We start from the raw sequence: 15,959 nt of genomic DNA, 5'->3' as shown, positions 1-15,959 counted from the left end.
TCTTCTAAGTATTAAATGCTGGGAATGGACCAAAGCTCAGGGCATATGTTGCGTGAAAACAGTCCTAGGATGGAAAATGAAAGGGCCTCTGTCTGAGGTGGTCTCAAGTTGCTGATAGACGGAAATGAGAAAGAAGGGGATGCAGAGGTTTGCCAGGTGTCCCTTATTATTAAGGGATGTTAGAAAACCAGTCCCTTTAAGGACTGGCAGGTGTCCCTAATAACAGACATCACTTACTTGAGGGCTAAAAGGTTTTTCTTTTTATAGGAGATGAACATCCCCCCCCCAAAAAAAAAACCCCAAATCCCATATTTTGGGATATCTGCCCTTCGTAAAGACAGAAATGCATGCACCATCTCTTTATGAATGTAGACAATATGCTAAATTTTATGGATTGATTCAGCTGCGCTCTTCAGAAAAGGGAGTGAAACAGCTAGTCTGCTAACACAGAAAAAGCCAGCCATCAGAGTGTTTTGAAGTTCCCTAGAAGAAACTTTTCTAAACTCAGAAACATACAAATAAGTTGGGAAGGAAGGCCCAGCTGTAAAGTTTAGACAAGAGTTGCTCTTAGCCAGGTAATAATTGCTGCACTTAATCTCTGCAAACTTTTGATATCATTTCTCTCTTCTGTAGCGTAAAGGTGGGGAAATGTTGGAAAGGAAAGAAACAGCCTGCAGGATCGAAGCACACTTGCAACTCTCCTGTTTTGTGCGTCATTGTCTGTGTTTTTTAAAATTGGTTTATAGTTTAACCGATGACAACAGATAGAATTTATGCAAAGTGAAGAACAACGGTATCGTAGCTTGTTCTTTATATACAAATAAATTTTCTTTCTGATATACAAAACAGTCAACATGCACACACACAAACACACAGTCTCAAACAGCATCTTCCCCTTACGAAATGAGCTGAAAATTTAAGAATCCATTGCAGGGTTCCATCCTCCTGAGCAATAAAATTCAATATATTTTTTCCTCGCAATCTTTTGCTTATGGTTTTCAGTCACAGGTGGGAGACGCAAGAGAAATGTCATCCATCTGCTCTTGTTTCAAGACACAGGCGGGGAAACCTGTGGACCTTTGACTGCAACTCCCATCACTCCTCGCCACTGGCTATGCTGGGAATTGCAGTCTGACAACTTCTGGAAAGCCGCACAATTCCCAACCCTGGTTTCAAATGTTCCAATTGCAATGGTTCCGGAGAGAGGTTTGGAAAACTGTCACGGTGAAGAATTAATACAGAGAGATTGAAATCTAAAGCTAAATTCATGCTATATTTGTCTGGATTCTGAAGTGCAAGAAGACAATTTGGACTTTTGTCCTAAACCCAACCGTTTTGACTGGTGTTAGCTCCCATATTTATGGCGTGTGAATCCGCTTTGGGTTTTAGCCTGAGCTTTAAAGGAACTATCCAGATTGCTGGAAGCTAATGCCAAACCAGGATTAGCCCCTGAAAAGTTCAGGCTGGGCCTCTGCTTCAGCATTGAACCTATTGAATTGAATTGAATTTTCTAGGATTCCTAGACAAGAAATCCTAAGAAACTCAGCATTTTCCACAAAGCAGTCCTTGCATGAAGGCTGTGAGATGAAGATATTAGGATAATTAAACTCGGCTTAAAATCTCTCTGAAAATGAATGGCAAGGATGCCAGAGAAATATACCTGCCTTAGAATCAATAGTAAAATATGAATTCATGTTCCTCATTTTACTTCTAGCCTCTCAGGTAAGGTCAAAATGGCTTCCAGATGTGGTCAGACTGCAACTCCCAGCAGGCTGAGCCAGAACAGTTAACCCTGAGGGATGCTGGGAGTTGCAGTCCAACCATATCTGGGGGGGCTTCTGTGTGAATAAAGTGGGAACATGAACCCATTACCACTAAAAAGAAAACCAATGTCTTACACTGTGATTATCAAAGAGATTATTCTTCAGTCTGCTTTAGCGATCAGTGTCAAAAAATAAATCCCCATCCACCCCAAAATAGGCAGCATAAATCTGCATTACAATTCTGATGGTTTGTTTCAAAGCTTGCAAACATTCCTTTTTGGGGGGTCTGTAAATGGCTGGGGGATTCTGGGAGTTGTAATCCACCCAAAGAAAAGGGAAAATGTTTTCAAGTGCTGCTTTGACAACCAGATTTGAACACATCCATCGCATGAAGGAAACCTTGGAAGCACAGCTGTGTCTGTAAGGCTTTTTCGGCTTCATCACGGCACTCCAGGACAGCGTTTCTTTGCATCTCTTCAATGGAAATGCTAAAAATAAGAACAAAACTAGACTGCTCTGCCAAAGGAAACTCAACATTAAAAACAAAACAAAATTCCCAAGATTCTTGGGGAGGAAACAATGGCCATAAAGTCCACACCAAGCAGCCTCTGGTCAGCAACGGTTTCCTTTTCTATGTCAGGAAGAAGCCATAAAAACAGAATAGTTATGGAGAACGTCTATTTTCTCCCCTTTGGTATTGAACATAGAAAACTCCCTTGCTTGCTTTCTTTTTTTGACTGCAGCACCCAGAATCCCCCCCAGACGACAACTCCTGCTCCATCTTTGTATGGACTATAATTTGGGATTATTACCAAAGTCCCATTTGGATGACAAATTTGCAGAAGCTGCCAAGCAGCATGGCAGCATTCTGGGATTTGTCATCCGACCCCAAAAAAGGCAAACTTTTCCAAAGCCTAGATTGGAGCGCAAGGGAGAGGCTCCAAGTCTGAGCCCCCCACCTCAGTTTGTAGCCCCCGTTTTCTCTTCTTTTGGGGGGAATTGGCATCCTTTTGGCTGCCTCACTCCAGGTCTTCTTGGGGAAGGTTCCTGTATATACGCATGTATAAATCTAGAAATTTAGGTCAAAAAATTGACCCTCCCAAAAAACTGAGTCAACTTGTCCACAGGTGAATATAAGTAGTGTATCTGAACTCTTATTGAAAGGAAGGAACCATCCTTTTGTGAATAGACAGAGTATAATCCATCCTGGAAGCACCGACCGCCATTACTTTCTCATCCATCCAGCCTTAAGAGTAAGTATAGAGTTATGTCTGCTGGGAAGTTCTTTGACATGGTTTTGCTTTCCTTCATCCTTTAAATCCTTTGCTATATGCCCCTAAGTTTTACCCTCGACTTATCTACGAGTCATAGCAAAATCCATAATTTTGGCCCCAAAACTTGCCCTCGATTTATACATGAGGTTGACTTATAGTCGAGTATATGCGACAGATTTTGGGGCTAAAATTATGGCTTTTGGTATGACCCGTGGATAAGTCGATGGTAAAAAAGGGATGTAAAGAAGCAAAGAGAAATAATGCCAAACAACTTACAAAATCCAAGCAGACATCACTGTTTGCGCTCATGCTAAAGGCTGGATGGATGTGAGAATAAAGAAGAACCAGTGCTTCTCCAAAACAGATTAAGCTCTTGCTTGTCATCTGAGGCTGGTTTCTTTTTGGGGGGTAAGAGTTGGCACATGGTACTTATACTGGATAAGTCGGCTCAGTTTTTTGGGGTCAATTTTTTGACTAAAATTTCTAGACTTATACATGAGTATATACAGAATGCCCTTGCCCTCGGTTGCCCTCCCAGATGGCCAAAAATGGGCATTGCAGAGCCAAGGAAAACCACTTTCCTGTTATTAGACAAAGGCAGCGTGGGTGGAAAGACATGCAGGAACCATTGCAACTAAGGAAGGCAAAGAACAGTGCGCCCGTTTTTCCTATGCTCCCCAAGGACAATTTCTCCCCTTCTGTTGGCCTTGTGGGGGAGGTTGCACAGAGCATTAGCAAACATGGCAACTAAACGTGTATCAAGTGACCTCTTCCAAAGCTCGGTTGTATGATCAGGCCTTGAGCTTGGAAGTCCCTGACACACACACAAACAATACAGGGATGTATGTCAGGCTATCTGTGGTTTCTCAAGTGCGACGAGGCGGCAGAAAGAAAAATACTCATAACATGTTCAGGAGAACACAAATGCAAAGGCACGCTTCTCGCTTGCGAATGCACATTTCCATCGGCAAACGTCTCAGTTGTAAATGCACGTTTTCCAGAGCCGACGCTCTCCTGAATTAAAACTGGACTCAGTCCCTGGCTCAAAGAAAACCAGCACAACATATAAATAACCAAAACTGTAGAGAGAAGAAGAAAGTTTTGCAGACATCCTTGAAGCTCCCGTTATCCCTTTTGTAATTTAGATTCTGCTTTCAGGCTTTCCTTTCCGGGAAAATATGTGTCCAGATCCCAGGCTACAAGTCGATGTCGGATAATATTTTCTCTCTGTATGAAATCCACCACGATCCTCTCTTTAGAATAAAACTCACAGTTCCTTTTTCGATCCTTTGTGCCACGACTCTTTTGTCCTCCGAAATTGAGAAATGCAAAGAATCGCGTTCCTGTGCTTCCCTCTTTCTGCAAACCTGCCTTGCCCTGCTTTATTAAATAATTTCTCCCTTTTTAAAAAAAAGAAGTGAAAGAAAAAAAATCGAAATACATCGAGACTAAAAACTGACCTAGAAAGGAAAAAATAAAATTAAAAGTTTTGACCGCGCGCCAGACTCTCTCGCGGTTTCAATAAAGTGCTTAGGCAGACCCTGGGTATCCTTGCCCTCCACCACTCCTGACTCCGAAGACCATGTTCCCCACACTGTGTCCTCCTTTCTGCTTCTCCCCTCCATCCATCTGCCCCGATACCCCTCTCATTCGTGGTTGTCTGGGCTCAATTCGTCCAGTTCCGTATAAGGTTTGATTTCGCGGTCGAGCAAAGAAGGCGTTCGCCGGAATGTAGCAGCAATCTCGTCAAAAGTGCGTCCCCTCGTTTCCGGTACTTTGAGATACGTGAAAACTGCAAAAGCCAGGAGGAGGAGGGCGAAGATGAGGAAGACGTAGGGACCGCAGGCATCCTGGGGGAAAGGAAGGAGATGGTTGTGGCCGGTCTGCAAACACATTTCTCATTTATGCATTTTATATGAATTTTATCCATGAAAAAAAGAACATCAAATCACTCCTGCATACTTCTACACTTCTTCGCCACATGGCTTCACATCTACTATATCCACATAAACCGAAACAAAACACACAGACAGACAAACCCCACCCCACCCAAAACATAAAAATGACCTCCGGAGTTCCTTCTAGACCCATTTCTTTGTAATGATTCAAGATTTTCCATTTACCAAGAGCTTATTTTATCTATGACTCTTCATTAAGTGGAATCAAATATACCATCTATTGCTATACAATTTAAATCATCTATATTTCCATATTTCTTATTTCAAAAATTACATTAATCCAACAATTACTTTTCCTCTCCATTCTTGCTGTAGAAAATTTATTAACGTTTCCCAATCTTTTTTACGATCCTCCCATGACTTTCCTCTCAATAGGAATGTGAGGAAATGCCAGCCACAGAGGCTGGCGAAACATCAGGAACAAACTCTTCTAGAACATGGCTACATAGCTCGAAAAACCCACAAAGACTATGTGAGTGTATCTATTTCCATAGAGTCTAATACTATAGTGTTAGTATTTTTGAATATCTATCTATCTATCTATCTATCTATCTATCTATCTATCTATCTATCTATCTATCTATTTTCATACCCAATGCTTAAAAAGAGCTTTAAAAGGGCTGCTGCAGAGGAGTTCTTGTCTCATGTATTCAATTCCCAGCTCAGCCATGAAACTCACTAAGTGACTCTGGGCAAGTCACACTCTCTCAGCCTCAAAGGAGAGCAATGGCAAACCTTCTCTGAACAAATATTGCCAGAAAAATCCCATGGCAGGTTTGCTTTAGGGTCACCATAAGCCAGAAATGCCACAACCAACCACCAACAGTTATTGAGTAAGTATGTGCCTTCAAGTTACCTATTGATTTATGGCAACCCCAAGAATTTTGTAGGGTTTTCTTAGCCAAGGTTTTGCCAATTCCTTCCTCTGAAATAATGCCTACAGCGCCTGGTGTTCAGTGTCAGTCTCCCATCCAAGGACTAACCAGGGCTGACCCTGCTTCGCTTCCAAGATCAGTTGCTCACCACCTTTTCTATACCCTTCAAGCCAAACAGATCTGCAATAGAAACTCACCGCGATGGAGGGGAAACTCATGCCGATGATGAAGTTGCAGGTCCAGTTGGCGAAGCCGGCGACGGCCATTGCTGCCGGCCGAGGGCCCTGGCTGAACAGCTCCGCCACAATGAACCATGGGATGGGGCCTGGCCCGATCTCAAAGAAGGCCACGAAGCCAAAGATGGCTACCATGCTGAGATAGCCAATGGTCGGCACACGGTCCTGTTGCAGGTGGAACAGAGATGGGAGTGGGTCATTCTCTAGCAACACAAATGGCCTAAGACTGATGGGTTGCAGGAGGACATTATTCATTATTGCATTCCTGTCTCACTCTTAGCATGGCATGTAGAGAGATCTTGTAGCACCTTTCAGACTCACTGAAAGAAGTTGGCAGCATGAGCTTTCCTAGACTTCAGCCTACTTCCTCAGATGCATTTGGTGGAGAGATGCTTTCCATCAAAAGCACCTGAGGAAGTAGACTGACATCTGAGAAAGCGCATGCTGCCAACTTCTTTCTTTCTGTGAGTCTCAAAGGTGATACAAGATCTCTCTACATACTGATTTTCCAGACTAACATGGCTATATCTTTGAATCTTAACATGGCAGTAATTCCTAGGAGTCAAGGAATAGCCAGGCAAGACAGCAACAACTAAATAACCCCCTCTTTTATATATATATATTTTTAAAAACAGGGAACAACAAACAAACAAACAAACAAAAATAGAAAAAAAGTCATATTGACACAATTTGCAGCCAACATAGTCCAAAACTCGCTCCCTTCCCATTTCCAAATAAAAACCCCATCTTCCATCCCTGTAATATATGTGTTTTGTGCAAGGTTGACATCTTCTTACAATAGAACCATTAATAAAACATACAGTTGGCCCTCCTTATCCACGGATTTTTTATTCACGGACTCAAGCATCCACAGCTTGAAAATATTCCAAAAAAGTATAAATTCCCAATAGCAAACCTTGGTTTTTCATTTTGTATAAGGGGCATCATTTTGCTCTGCTATTATATTTAATGGGACGAGCATCCATGGATTTTGTTATCCATGGGAGGGGGGGGGGGATCCTGGAACCAAACCTCAATGGATAGCAAGGTCCCACTGTACATTCTTCTCATAGGAGTTTACCACACTAGGCATAATTTTGACGTTAAAGAGAGATTAAAGCACATTTAAAGCATCCCGCAACTAAAGCGAAAATGGTGAGTAATTGCACGAATGATTATCACACGCAATTGTGCAAATAAAGCAATATCAGGAATGCATTGCCACTAAAATCCCAGAATATTCACAGGATAAACTCCTGATCTCCTTCGTGTGATAAACTGCTTAGATTGCATAGCATTCCGTGTACATTCCACTCCCCATATGATATCTTTTAACTACAAATTCATATATAGAAAGTGCTTTTTATAAAGTAAATAACTTCTTATTCTTATTCTTTTCCCTCATAACAGCTATTGATCTCATGTACATGATTATTCAGCTTGTCCCATTATTACATCCTTATATCATCTAAAACCTATTTATCACACAATACAGGTTCCTCTCCATTCCAGAATGTATTGCAGTGGCTGGTGGCTCCCATATCAATGGAGGGATGGATGCACTTTGGATTTTAGTTGAACTTTAAAGGATCTGTCCAAATGGTTTCTGAACTATTATTTTTTAGAGAAAACATATCCAGGGTTAGCTGTGTTTGCCATACAACAAAGTACAGTTGCCCCTCCATTTGTGTGGACTTCATATTCGCGACCCTCACTTACTGTACTTGTGAGGAGCAAACGGGGAGCATTAAAATGGGGCACGTACCTGATGTGCGCACCTGCAGCCGTTCGTGGGCACATGCCCCCATTCAAGCCTATGTGGCTTGAATATGTGCGAAATTCTGTTTTTGCAAGGGGAGCTCCGGAACAGTTTCCCCGCAAAAACAGAAGGCTGACTGTACAATAACATCCAAAATCCATAAAACAGTGATACCTTTTATAGGGCAACTTTGCCCCACTACTTACAGATAAGAGGAGAGATGCCATCATGAGGATGGCACAGACACTCATGCCGACCAAGCCGAGCAGATGCAACGTGCGCCGTCCTGCCCGCTCCACCAGGAACACCTGGGGCAGAGGAAACATGAAGGAAAGGTCAGAAGGAGAGATACTATATACCTATTTCCAGTTGGTAATAGTATTAAAGTGGAAAACAGGGTCAAGAAGGCCATTGTACAATGCCAAATAACCCAGCAAGGTCAAAAAGGAAGGTTAGGATGAGTGTAAAGGATGAAGAGGTGGGTGGTGGAATAGAAGAGAGATAGAATAAAATGGAAGGTATAAGTCAGTTGAAGAAGGTGAGAGAATGCAGCATGGTTAAGAAATTGATGAGAAGAGGAGTGACCTGGAAAGAGAAGAAGTGAAGCGATAGCGAAATGTGAACTGCGAGGGAGAGAGGGAAAATGATTGAAAGCTATGGCTAGGGAATAGTGATTTGAAAGGAAAAGAAAGTGGTTAAGAAAGAAATGAAAATAGAGTAGAAAAGGGAATCCTGAGAATTGTAGTTTATCCTGGTTCCAGAGCTCTCAGAGAAGGCTAAATGTCTCACACAATTCCAGAATTCCCTAGCATTGAGCCAGGGGAGTTAAAGTGGTCTCAAACTGGATTATTTCTGCAGTGTGTTTTGGACCTGTGCTAACTTGAGTGTAAATGACTATTGAACTTCGGAACTGGATTTCCTGAAAGTAAAAAGGACGGGTTTTGCTTACTACCTGTTTGTGTTAATGTCGCATTAATGCTCATTAACCCTTACGTCATGTGAAAATCAACCTGCTTTTGTGGGCTTTGTCCACTTCATCTGAAAATCTACCCGCTTTTACAGGTATTTTCCAGTGTAAATTCAGTTTCTGCACAGGATCCATCCTGTGTGATAAACTATTATGACTCTGGAGACCAGGGTTCAAATCCCTGCTCAGCCAGTGAAACCCACTGAGTGACCCTTGGGGAAGTCACATGCTCTCAGCCTCAGGGCAATGGGAAGGCAATGACAAGGAGGAAAGGAGGCTCTTCTTTGGGTGTCATAAGTCAGAAACAACTTGAAGGGACCCAACAACCAATGTTGCTCACCCCAGCCTTATGGATGGCTAGAGTCATTGGCGTGGCCGGGGTTCCTTACCGAAACAACGGTGAACACCGTGTTGACCGCTCCAGCTCCAATGGTGGCATAGATGGGTTGGTCCAGTCCAGCCTTTGTGAAGATGTCAGTTGAGTAGTAGAAGATCTACGAGGGCAAAATAATGACCAACTAGAGTCAGAGAAAGGCCTTTAGAGGTACCAGGTCAGCAGCATCCCAAATCCTGAGCTTTCAGGGCAAAATCCTGAGCAATAGGGATGCCCCTGTTCATGTTTTAGGGTCTGATATGCTAAGTAGCAACTGTAGCATGTAAGCATGCAATTTTTTTTTTTTTGGGGGGGGGGTCATATTTATTTATTAAAACACATCCATACAAAACACAAAAGTAAAGACAAATTACAATAACAGCTACAAGCAAACATAAGCCTATATAAAACAACTAAACAAGATAGAAAGAAAGAAAAACAGACTTCCTTTTAGACCCTGTTCTATTACATTCCATTTAATTCAACTTCTTCCATTTTGCAATGATAAACTCTCCTTCTCACTTTTCCCATAACTCTCTGTAGTCTATCCCTTTCATGTAAGCATGCAATTCAAATAACAAATACAAGGGGTGCAGCTACACTGTAGCAATAATGCAGTTAGACACCACTTTAAGTGCTGTAGATCCATCCTATGGAATCCTGGGATTTGTAGTTTTATGAAGTCTGTAGCTTTCTCTGACAAAAATTGTGGGTGCCTCACGAAATTACAAATCCCAGGAATCTATATGATGGTGCCATGGAGGTGAAAGTGGTGTCAAACTGCATTCTTCCTGCAGTTTGCACCCCAGATCTAACAAAATTGAAATGGAAATTAAATTTCCAAGCTCTGCACTGAACAAGGGAAATCTATCGCCCAACTTTTGCCAAGCTCTGTTTCAAACATCTTAGCAAGCAAACTTTTAAGAACACATGGGAGTTATGGACCAAAGCAAATTATCCCTCCGTATCTATGGATTCTGCATCCATGGACTGCACCATCCAGGACTTGCAAATGTATTTTTTTAAACTCCAAAAAGCAAACCTAGATTTTGCCATTTTATATAAGGGACATGTTTTTACTATGCCACTGTATATATACACCAAGACCTGAGCACCCATAGATTCTGGTATCCACAAGGGATCTTGGTACCAAACCTCACCGGATACCAAGGGCCCGCTGTATGTTTTACCAGCTCTTTTTCTAATACTGCAGCAAGCACAGCTTCTAAGAGGACACGAGAGTCATGGACCAAGCAAATTACAGTCCATCCCCTGTATTCACTGATTCTCCATCCATGGATTCAACCATCCATGGCTTGCAAATATATTTTTTAAAATTCCAAAAAGCAAGCCTTGATTTTGCCATTTTATATAAGGGACCTTTTTTGACTACGCCGTTGCATACAACAGGATTTGAGCATCAATGGATTTTGGTATTCGTGGGAGGTCCTGGCACCAAACTCCACCGGATACCAAGAACTGATCATAATTTCCCAACCTTTGGTTTTAAAAGGCTGTAGCAGCTGTGTTGAAGCAGCTTGCAGCAACATGAGGCCAAAAACTGCACAGATGTATGCGATTTTCAGGACAATGCTCTTGCCGTGAGATTTGTCCCTCTGGAACTTGAAGAAAAGGTCTCAGGCTGTGAGGCTCAAGGGTAGGACCTGAAATCTGGGAACCCCAGCTGCCTCCCCACCACTGCAATAATCTTATTTCTCCCACCATCACCATCACCATCGTCCTTCTCCCTCCCACCGATGTCCCAGTTCTCACCGCATTGATTCCCGACAACTGCTGGGAGAACTGCAAGACCACAGCGATCAGGAGGGGCTGGCGGTAGATGCGGGATCGGAAGAGCTCCAGGATGGAGACCTTGCGTTCCAGGTCCATGCGGCGCTTCTCTTCTTTCATCTCATTCAAGGCCGCGGTCACATCCACACGTCCGGTCAGGCGCTTGAGACCTGGAGGAGAAGGACAAGAGAGGAGTTCTTTGTGGGCATTGGGGAAATTAATGGATATCATTGAGGCACTGAAGAAATCACTGTAGAGTTTGCACAGGGCTTGAAGTTGGAGCGTGTCCAAAGGAGGGTAACTAAAATGGTGAAGGGTCTGGAAACCATGAAGCCCTATGAGGAACGCCTTAGGGAGCTGGGGATGTTTAGCCTGGAGAAGAGAAGGTGAAGGGGTGATATGATAGCCCTGTTTAGGTATTTGAAGGGGTGTCATATTGAGGAGGGAGCAAGCTTGTTTTCTGCATCTCCAGAGAATACCCCAAATCAAGGTGGGCATCTGGAAGACACAAATTCCTCCATATTTCAGGCTAAAACCCAGAGCGGACCCAGCATTCCAATCACCAGCATGGGAGATGAGTAAAAGATGGAAGGAAGGGAAAAACAGACGAGAAGCAAGAACGGAGAAGGGGAAAGAGGCGGATGGGGAGGCGGAAGGGAGGCTCACTTTCTTTGGCTTTGGACTCTTTGTTGCGGATGATGTAGAGGTAGCGTGGGCTCTCTGGGCAGAAGGGGAACAAGAGGAGCTGGAGGGCGGAGGGGACCACGCTGAGACCCATCAGGAGGGGCCATAGTTTCGGGGTGCCCAGGAGGGTGTCCAGCCCAAACACCTGCGGTAGTAGAAGAAGAGAGGTCCTTTTTGTTTCAAACTGCAATGCCCAGAATCCCCCCACTCCCGGCCACCATGAAAGAGGGGCTCCATCCTCACCTGTGCAATGAGGATCCCAATGACAATGGCCAACTGGTTTATGGTGCCAAGCGCTCCCCGCAGGTTGGTGGGAGCAATCTCACCCACGTACATTGGAACCAGGCCAGAGGCAAAACCTGCCATGAGAAGAAGAAAAACCAAACATATATCAGGAAGAAGGGAAGGAGGGAAAGAGGAATAAAAAGAGGCCTGAATTATATGCTCCATCCTTCTCCCAGGGATAAAGATCATTTGAAGGAACCCAGAAAACATATTCAGGGGTACCCATGTTGCCCATATAACAAAGTACAGTCAGCCCTTCATATCCACCTATTCTTCAGATTCAACCATTCATGGCTTGAAAATCTTCAAAAAAATATGTAATTTCCAAAAAGCAAGCCTTGGTTTTGCATTTTATATAATGGACACCATTTTAATGTGTCATTGTATTTAATAGGGTTGAGCATCCATGCATTTTGATATCCACAGAGGGTCCTGGAACGCAACCCCAGTGGATACCAAGGATCCACTGTACAATAGCATCCAAAAGTGATGCCTTTATTGGACCAACCAAAATGCAATAAATACACATTGCAAGTTTTTGAAGTTCCACTGGCTTCTTCACCCGACACCATTTTAACTCAGAACAACATCTTGATGAAATGAAGACCTGTGAGTAACAACGTCATATTTTTTCGTCCTGTATGTTTTTTAACCCCTTTGCCTGATGAAGAAACCAGTGGAACTTCAAAGGTTTGCATCATGTATTTTGTGCATATGGATTGGCTCAATAAAGGTATCACTCTTTTGTGAATTTTAGGCATTATTGTATTATTTGAGGAAACTGTTGATACTATGGAGAAGCAGGATAGAAATAAAATAAAATAATAATATAGAAAAAGAAATAAAAACTTGCCTCAAAGACTGCCAGAGGCAATGGGAGATGGAGGACTCCCATGTCTGAGAATCCGCTCCGGAATATAGTCTTAACTTTTTAAGATTTAGCAGAGGTATTGGAGTGGTCTTGGACACCTCTTTGAAAGTTGAGAATAAAAAATGTGAGTAAATCCCCTTCCGCAAGAGTTGGCCATTAATCATAAGGCAATAAAACTTGGGGAGAGGAACTAATACTTTTTCAGAGCTCAGAGAAGGGACCTTTTTGGACTACAGCTCCCAGAATCCCCCAGCTAGCAAAGCTGGCTGGGGGGTTCTGGAAGCTGTAGTCCAAAAAGGTCACTTCTCCAGGCTCTGTGTTTTGTACACAATTATGAATCACCACGTTTTATCGTAAAAACAGACGCAGAACTCTGAAATTGAATTAAACCTCTCCAGTCCAGCGTCCAATTTCCTCGGGCGCTTGACAATGCGTCTCCAGGAACTCCCTCCCCTGCTTTGCAAACAGAGCATTTCCTTTAATTAATTTATGGATTTATTGAACAGTTTATACCACCCGCCGGCCAAAGCTCTCTGGGGGAGCGCTGTCTGGTTAAATAATAGTAATAATAATAATAATACCACATCAATATAATTAAAGCAAAGGCGAAAGAGAACATAAAATCGCCAACGCAACGGAGTGGCAGAGAATAAAAGAAATATTTCAGCATATTAAAAAGGAAAAAGGAAAAGGATTAAAAAACCAGGGCCAGGATGAAAGCACAAAAATAAAATTAAAATAACTCGGCATAATAAAACCAAGCAAACCTTTCAGGATAGAGCATAAAAATCTGGCAGGAGGGCTTGGTAAAAATAAAGTTTATTATTTATTTTTAATGGATTATTGTAATGTTTAAATATGTTTAATTGATGCTTTCGGGGGAAGGAATAATTGGAGTTACGCTGTATTATATGGATTTTATTGTAAGACACCACAATCCTGATGGAGAGGCGGGGTAAAAAATAATAATAATAATAATAATAATTATTATTATTATTATTATTAATGTGGCTACCTATACCCTCCAACTCTCTTAACCCCAATTAATCCTCCGCCATCCCATTTTATAAAGTGCTTTTAAAATGTCCTGGTTTCTCTCTCCTCCTCCCACTTTCCCTTTTTCTACTAGAGCTAGTAAATACGATTCAAATATTCCTAATTCCATTCAAATAGAGTTCGATCCAGTCATAAGCAATTTGGAGGAATTCAGGCTTGTTGCCAGAGATGGGGTGAAAAACCCTATAAACTCCGCAGAAAAAGGATTTGCAGTTTTAACTGGAGTATCTGTGAGGATGTGCATTATCAAATGTATGGCCAGCCAACCGCTTTGCATGGATTCATATAGCTGTGAATTTTCGACAGAGGAAGGGTAAACAGATGCAAATTTGTGCACAGAACTGAAGACAAGGGTCGATGCAAATATACAAAAATTAGCAGCAATTCGTAGACTAGACACCCCCCCCCCCTTTTTTTTTTCCAGGCTTCATTTCAGTTGTTGCAAATTGAGTTCAAAATGCAAATAGTATTTTGCATTCAATTAATTCAGCAAAGGAGGAGAGGAAGAGGAGACAGAGTCTTCCCCTTCCCAGTCGGCTCAGGTAAAAGCAAACTGCTGCAGCCTTTCCTAGCTTATGTATTCTTCCTCATTAATAACTTTTGCTATCCTGACTAAACTCTCATGTTGCTTGGCTAGGCATGTCCTGGTTTTTGTCTGCGGAGTTTATCACACAAAGGACATCGGGAGTTTATCCCGTGAACATCCCGGGAAAATTGTGTAATTGCATGACACAATTTCATACGATGTTGCACAAAACCTGCTGTGAAAGTGGTCGCAAAGAAGCATTTTTAACTTTGGGATTTCAGCAGCAATGCATTTCCAATATCACTTTATTTGTGCAATTGCGTGTGATCATCATTTGTGTAATTCCTTGCCATTTCCGCTTTATTTGCGGGATGCTTTAAATGCACTTTAATCTCTCTTTAATGCCGAAATTAGCCCCAGTGTGATATATTCCTGTGAAATGTTGGTGTGTGTGTATGTATGTGTGCCTTATTTGGCCTGGCACCAGATGAAGACATACCCCTTTTTATTCCATAACTTTCCCAAGGCACCCCAGGTCTTCTTGCACACCCCACTTTCCGCTGTATCTCCCCAATCCCCCCCATTGTCAGCCCCTTTCTTACCCGAAAAAGCCCCGATCAAGAACCGTCCAAGGATCATCATCTCGTAGGATTTGCCAAGTTGTGCCAATCCCATCAAGCCGCCCCCAAGAAAGGCCAGTCCGTTGTTCACAATCATGGCCCTCTTCCTGAAACCCCCAGGGGAAAAATAAAAATAATATAATATAATATAATATAATATAATCTATGACCATTCATCCTGTTTTAAAACCAACCAACCAAGTTTGCATGGAGTACAGAATTATTTCCCTCTGGACAGATTAAACTACAAATCCCATCTTCCCCCAGCTAGCACTCTCTCACCAAGCAGGCTAAATGTCTAACAAAACTACAATTCCCAGAATTCCACAGCATGAAGCCACAACAGTTAAAGCGGCGCCAAACTGGAATATTCCTGCAGTGCGGATGCAGCCATGGCTATCAGAAAGGCAGAGGTCCTGCATCAGGGGAAAATGTTGGCTTCCCAGAGTCTTTGCACAATGTGGCACAGCTTAATAGTGGGATGGAATGCCCCAAGACACTCTGTACATGCTCAGAGTCACCCTCGTCCTTAAAGGGAACTCACCGGCCAAGCCATTCTGAGACGATGCCCACCATGAAGGAGGAGACCATGCCCCCGATGGAGAAGATGGCCACCGACAAGGACCACAGCGTTTTGAGGGTGTTTGGGTCGATGGGCGTTGGGTCCGCCACCCCTTGGCGCTCCATCCAGGTGGCATTGTAATTCTGTTCAATGATCTGAATAAAATATAGAGGGAGCGGGTTAGAAGCCGGGTGACCAGGCGTCCTCCTTTCCCAGGATCTTCCTACATTTTGACTTTCTATCCAGAAGGAATTCCAAAATGTCCTCCATTTAGTGGTTCCCAAACTTTGTTCCTCCAGGTGAATTGGTCTTCAACTCCCAGGAGCCCCAGACAACTTGGTCAATAGCCAGGAATTCTG

At 42.8% G+C, this 15,959-nt stretch overlaps 1 protein-coding gene across 5 annotated transcripts in view; it reads right to left on the bottom strand.

Annotated features, from left to right (window-relative positions):
- Positions 1-798: 798 nt before the first annotated feature.
- The window catches only part of SLC2A4 (solute carrier family 2 member 4), a 47,775-nt gene continuing 32,614 nt past the window's right edge, over positions 799-15,959 (bottom strand). For all 5 annotated transcript variants that reach the window (XM_089481143.1, XM_089481145.1, XM_089481146.1 and 2 more), the window contains 9 exons: positions 15,583-15,755; positions 15,021-15,145; positions 11,924-12,039; positions 11,663-11,825; positions 10,979-11,166; positions 9,222-9,326; positions 8,072-8,173; positions 6,068-6,271; positions 799-4,887 (listed from right to left, as the gene is read on the bottom strand). In XM_089481143.1, coding sequence (XP_089337269.1) covers positions 4,684-4,887; positions 6,068-6,271; positions 8,072-8,173; positions 9,222-9,326; positions 10,979-11,166; positions 11,663-11,825; positions 11,924-12,039; positions 15,021-15,145; positions 15,583-15,755 — 1,380 coding nt within the window. In that variant the 3' untranslated portion in view covers positions 799-4,683. The remainder of the gene's footprint in view (positions 4,888-6,067; positions 6,272-8,071; positions 8,174-9,221; positions 9,327-10,978; positions 11,167-11,662; positions 11,826-11,923; positions 12,040-15,020; positions 15,146-15,582; positions 15,756-15,959) is intronic.

This window comes from Sceloporus occidentalis, unplaced genomic scaffold (genome assembly GCF_023333645.1).
Source record: "Sceloporus occidentalis isolate IW3139 unplaced genomic scaffold, rSceOcc1.0.p SCAF_14, whole genome shotgun sequence".
In the NCBI taxonomy this organism is placed as follows: domain Eukaryota; kingdom Metazoa; phylum Chordata; class Lepidosauria; order Squamata; family Phrynosomatidae; genus Sceloporus; species Sceloporus occidentalis.
This window is presented reverse-complemented; position numbering and strand designations above follow the sequence as displayed.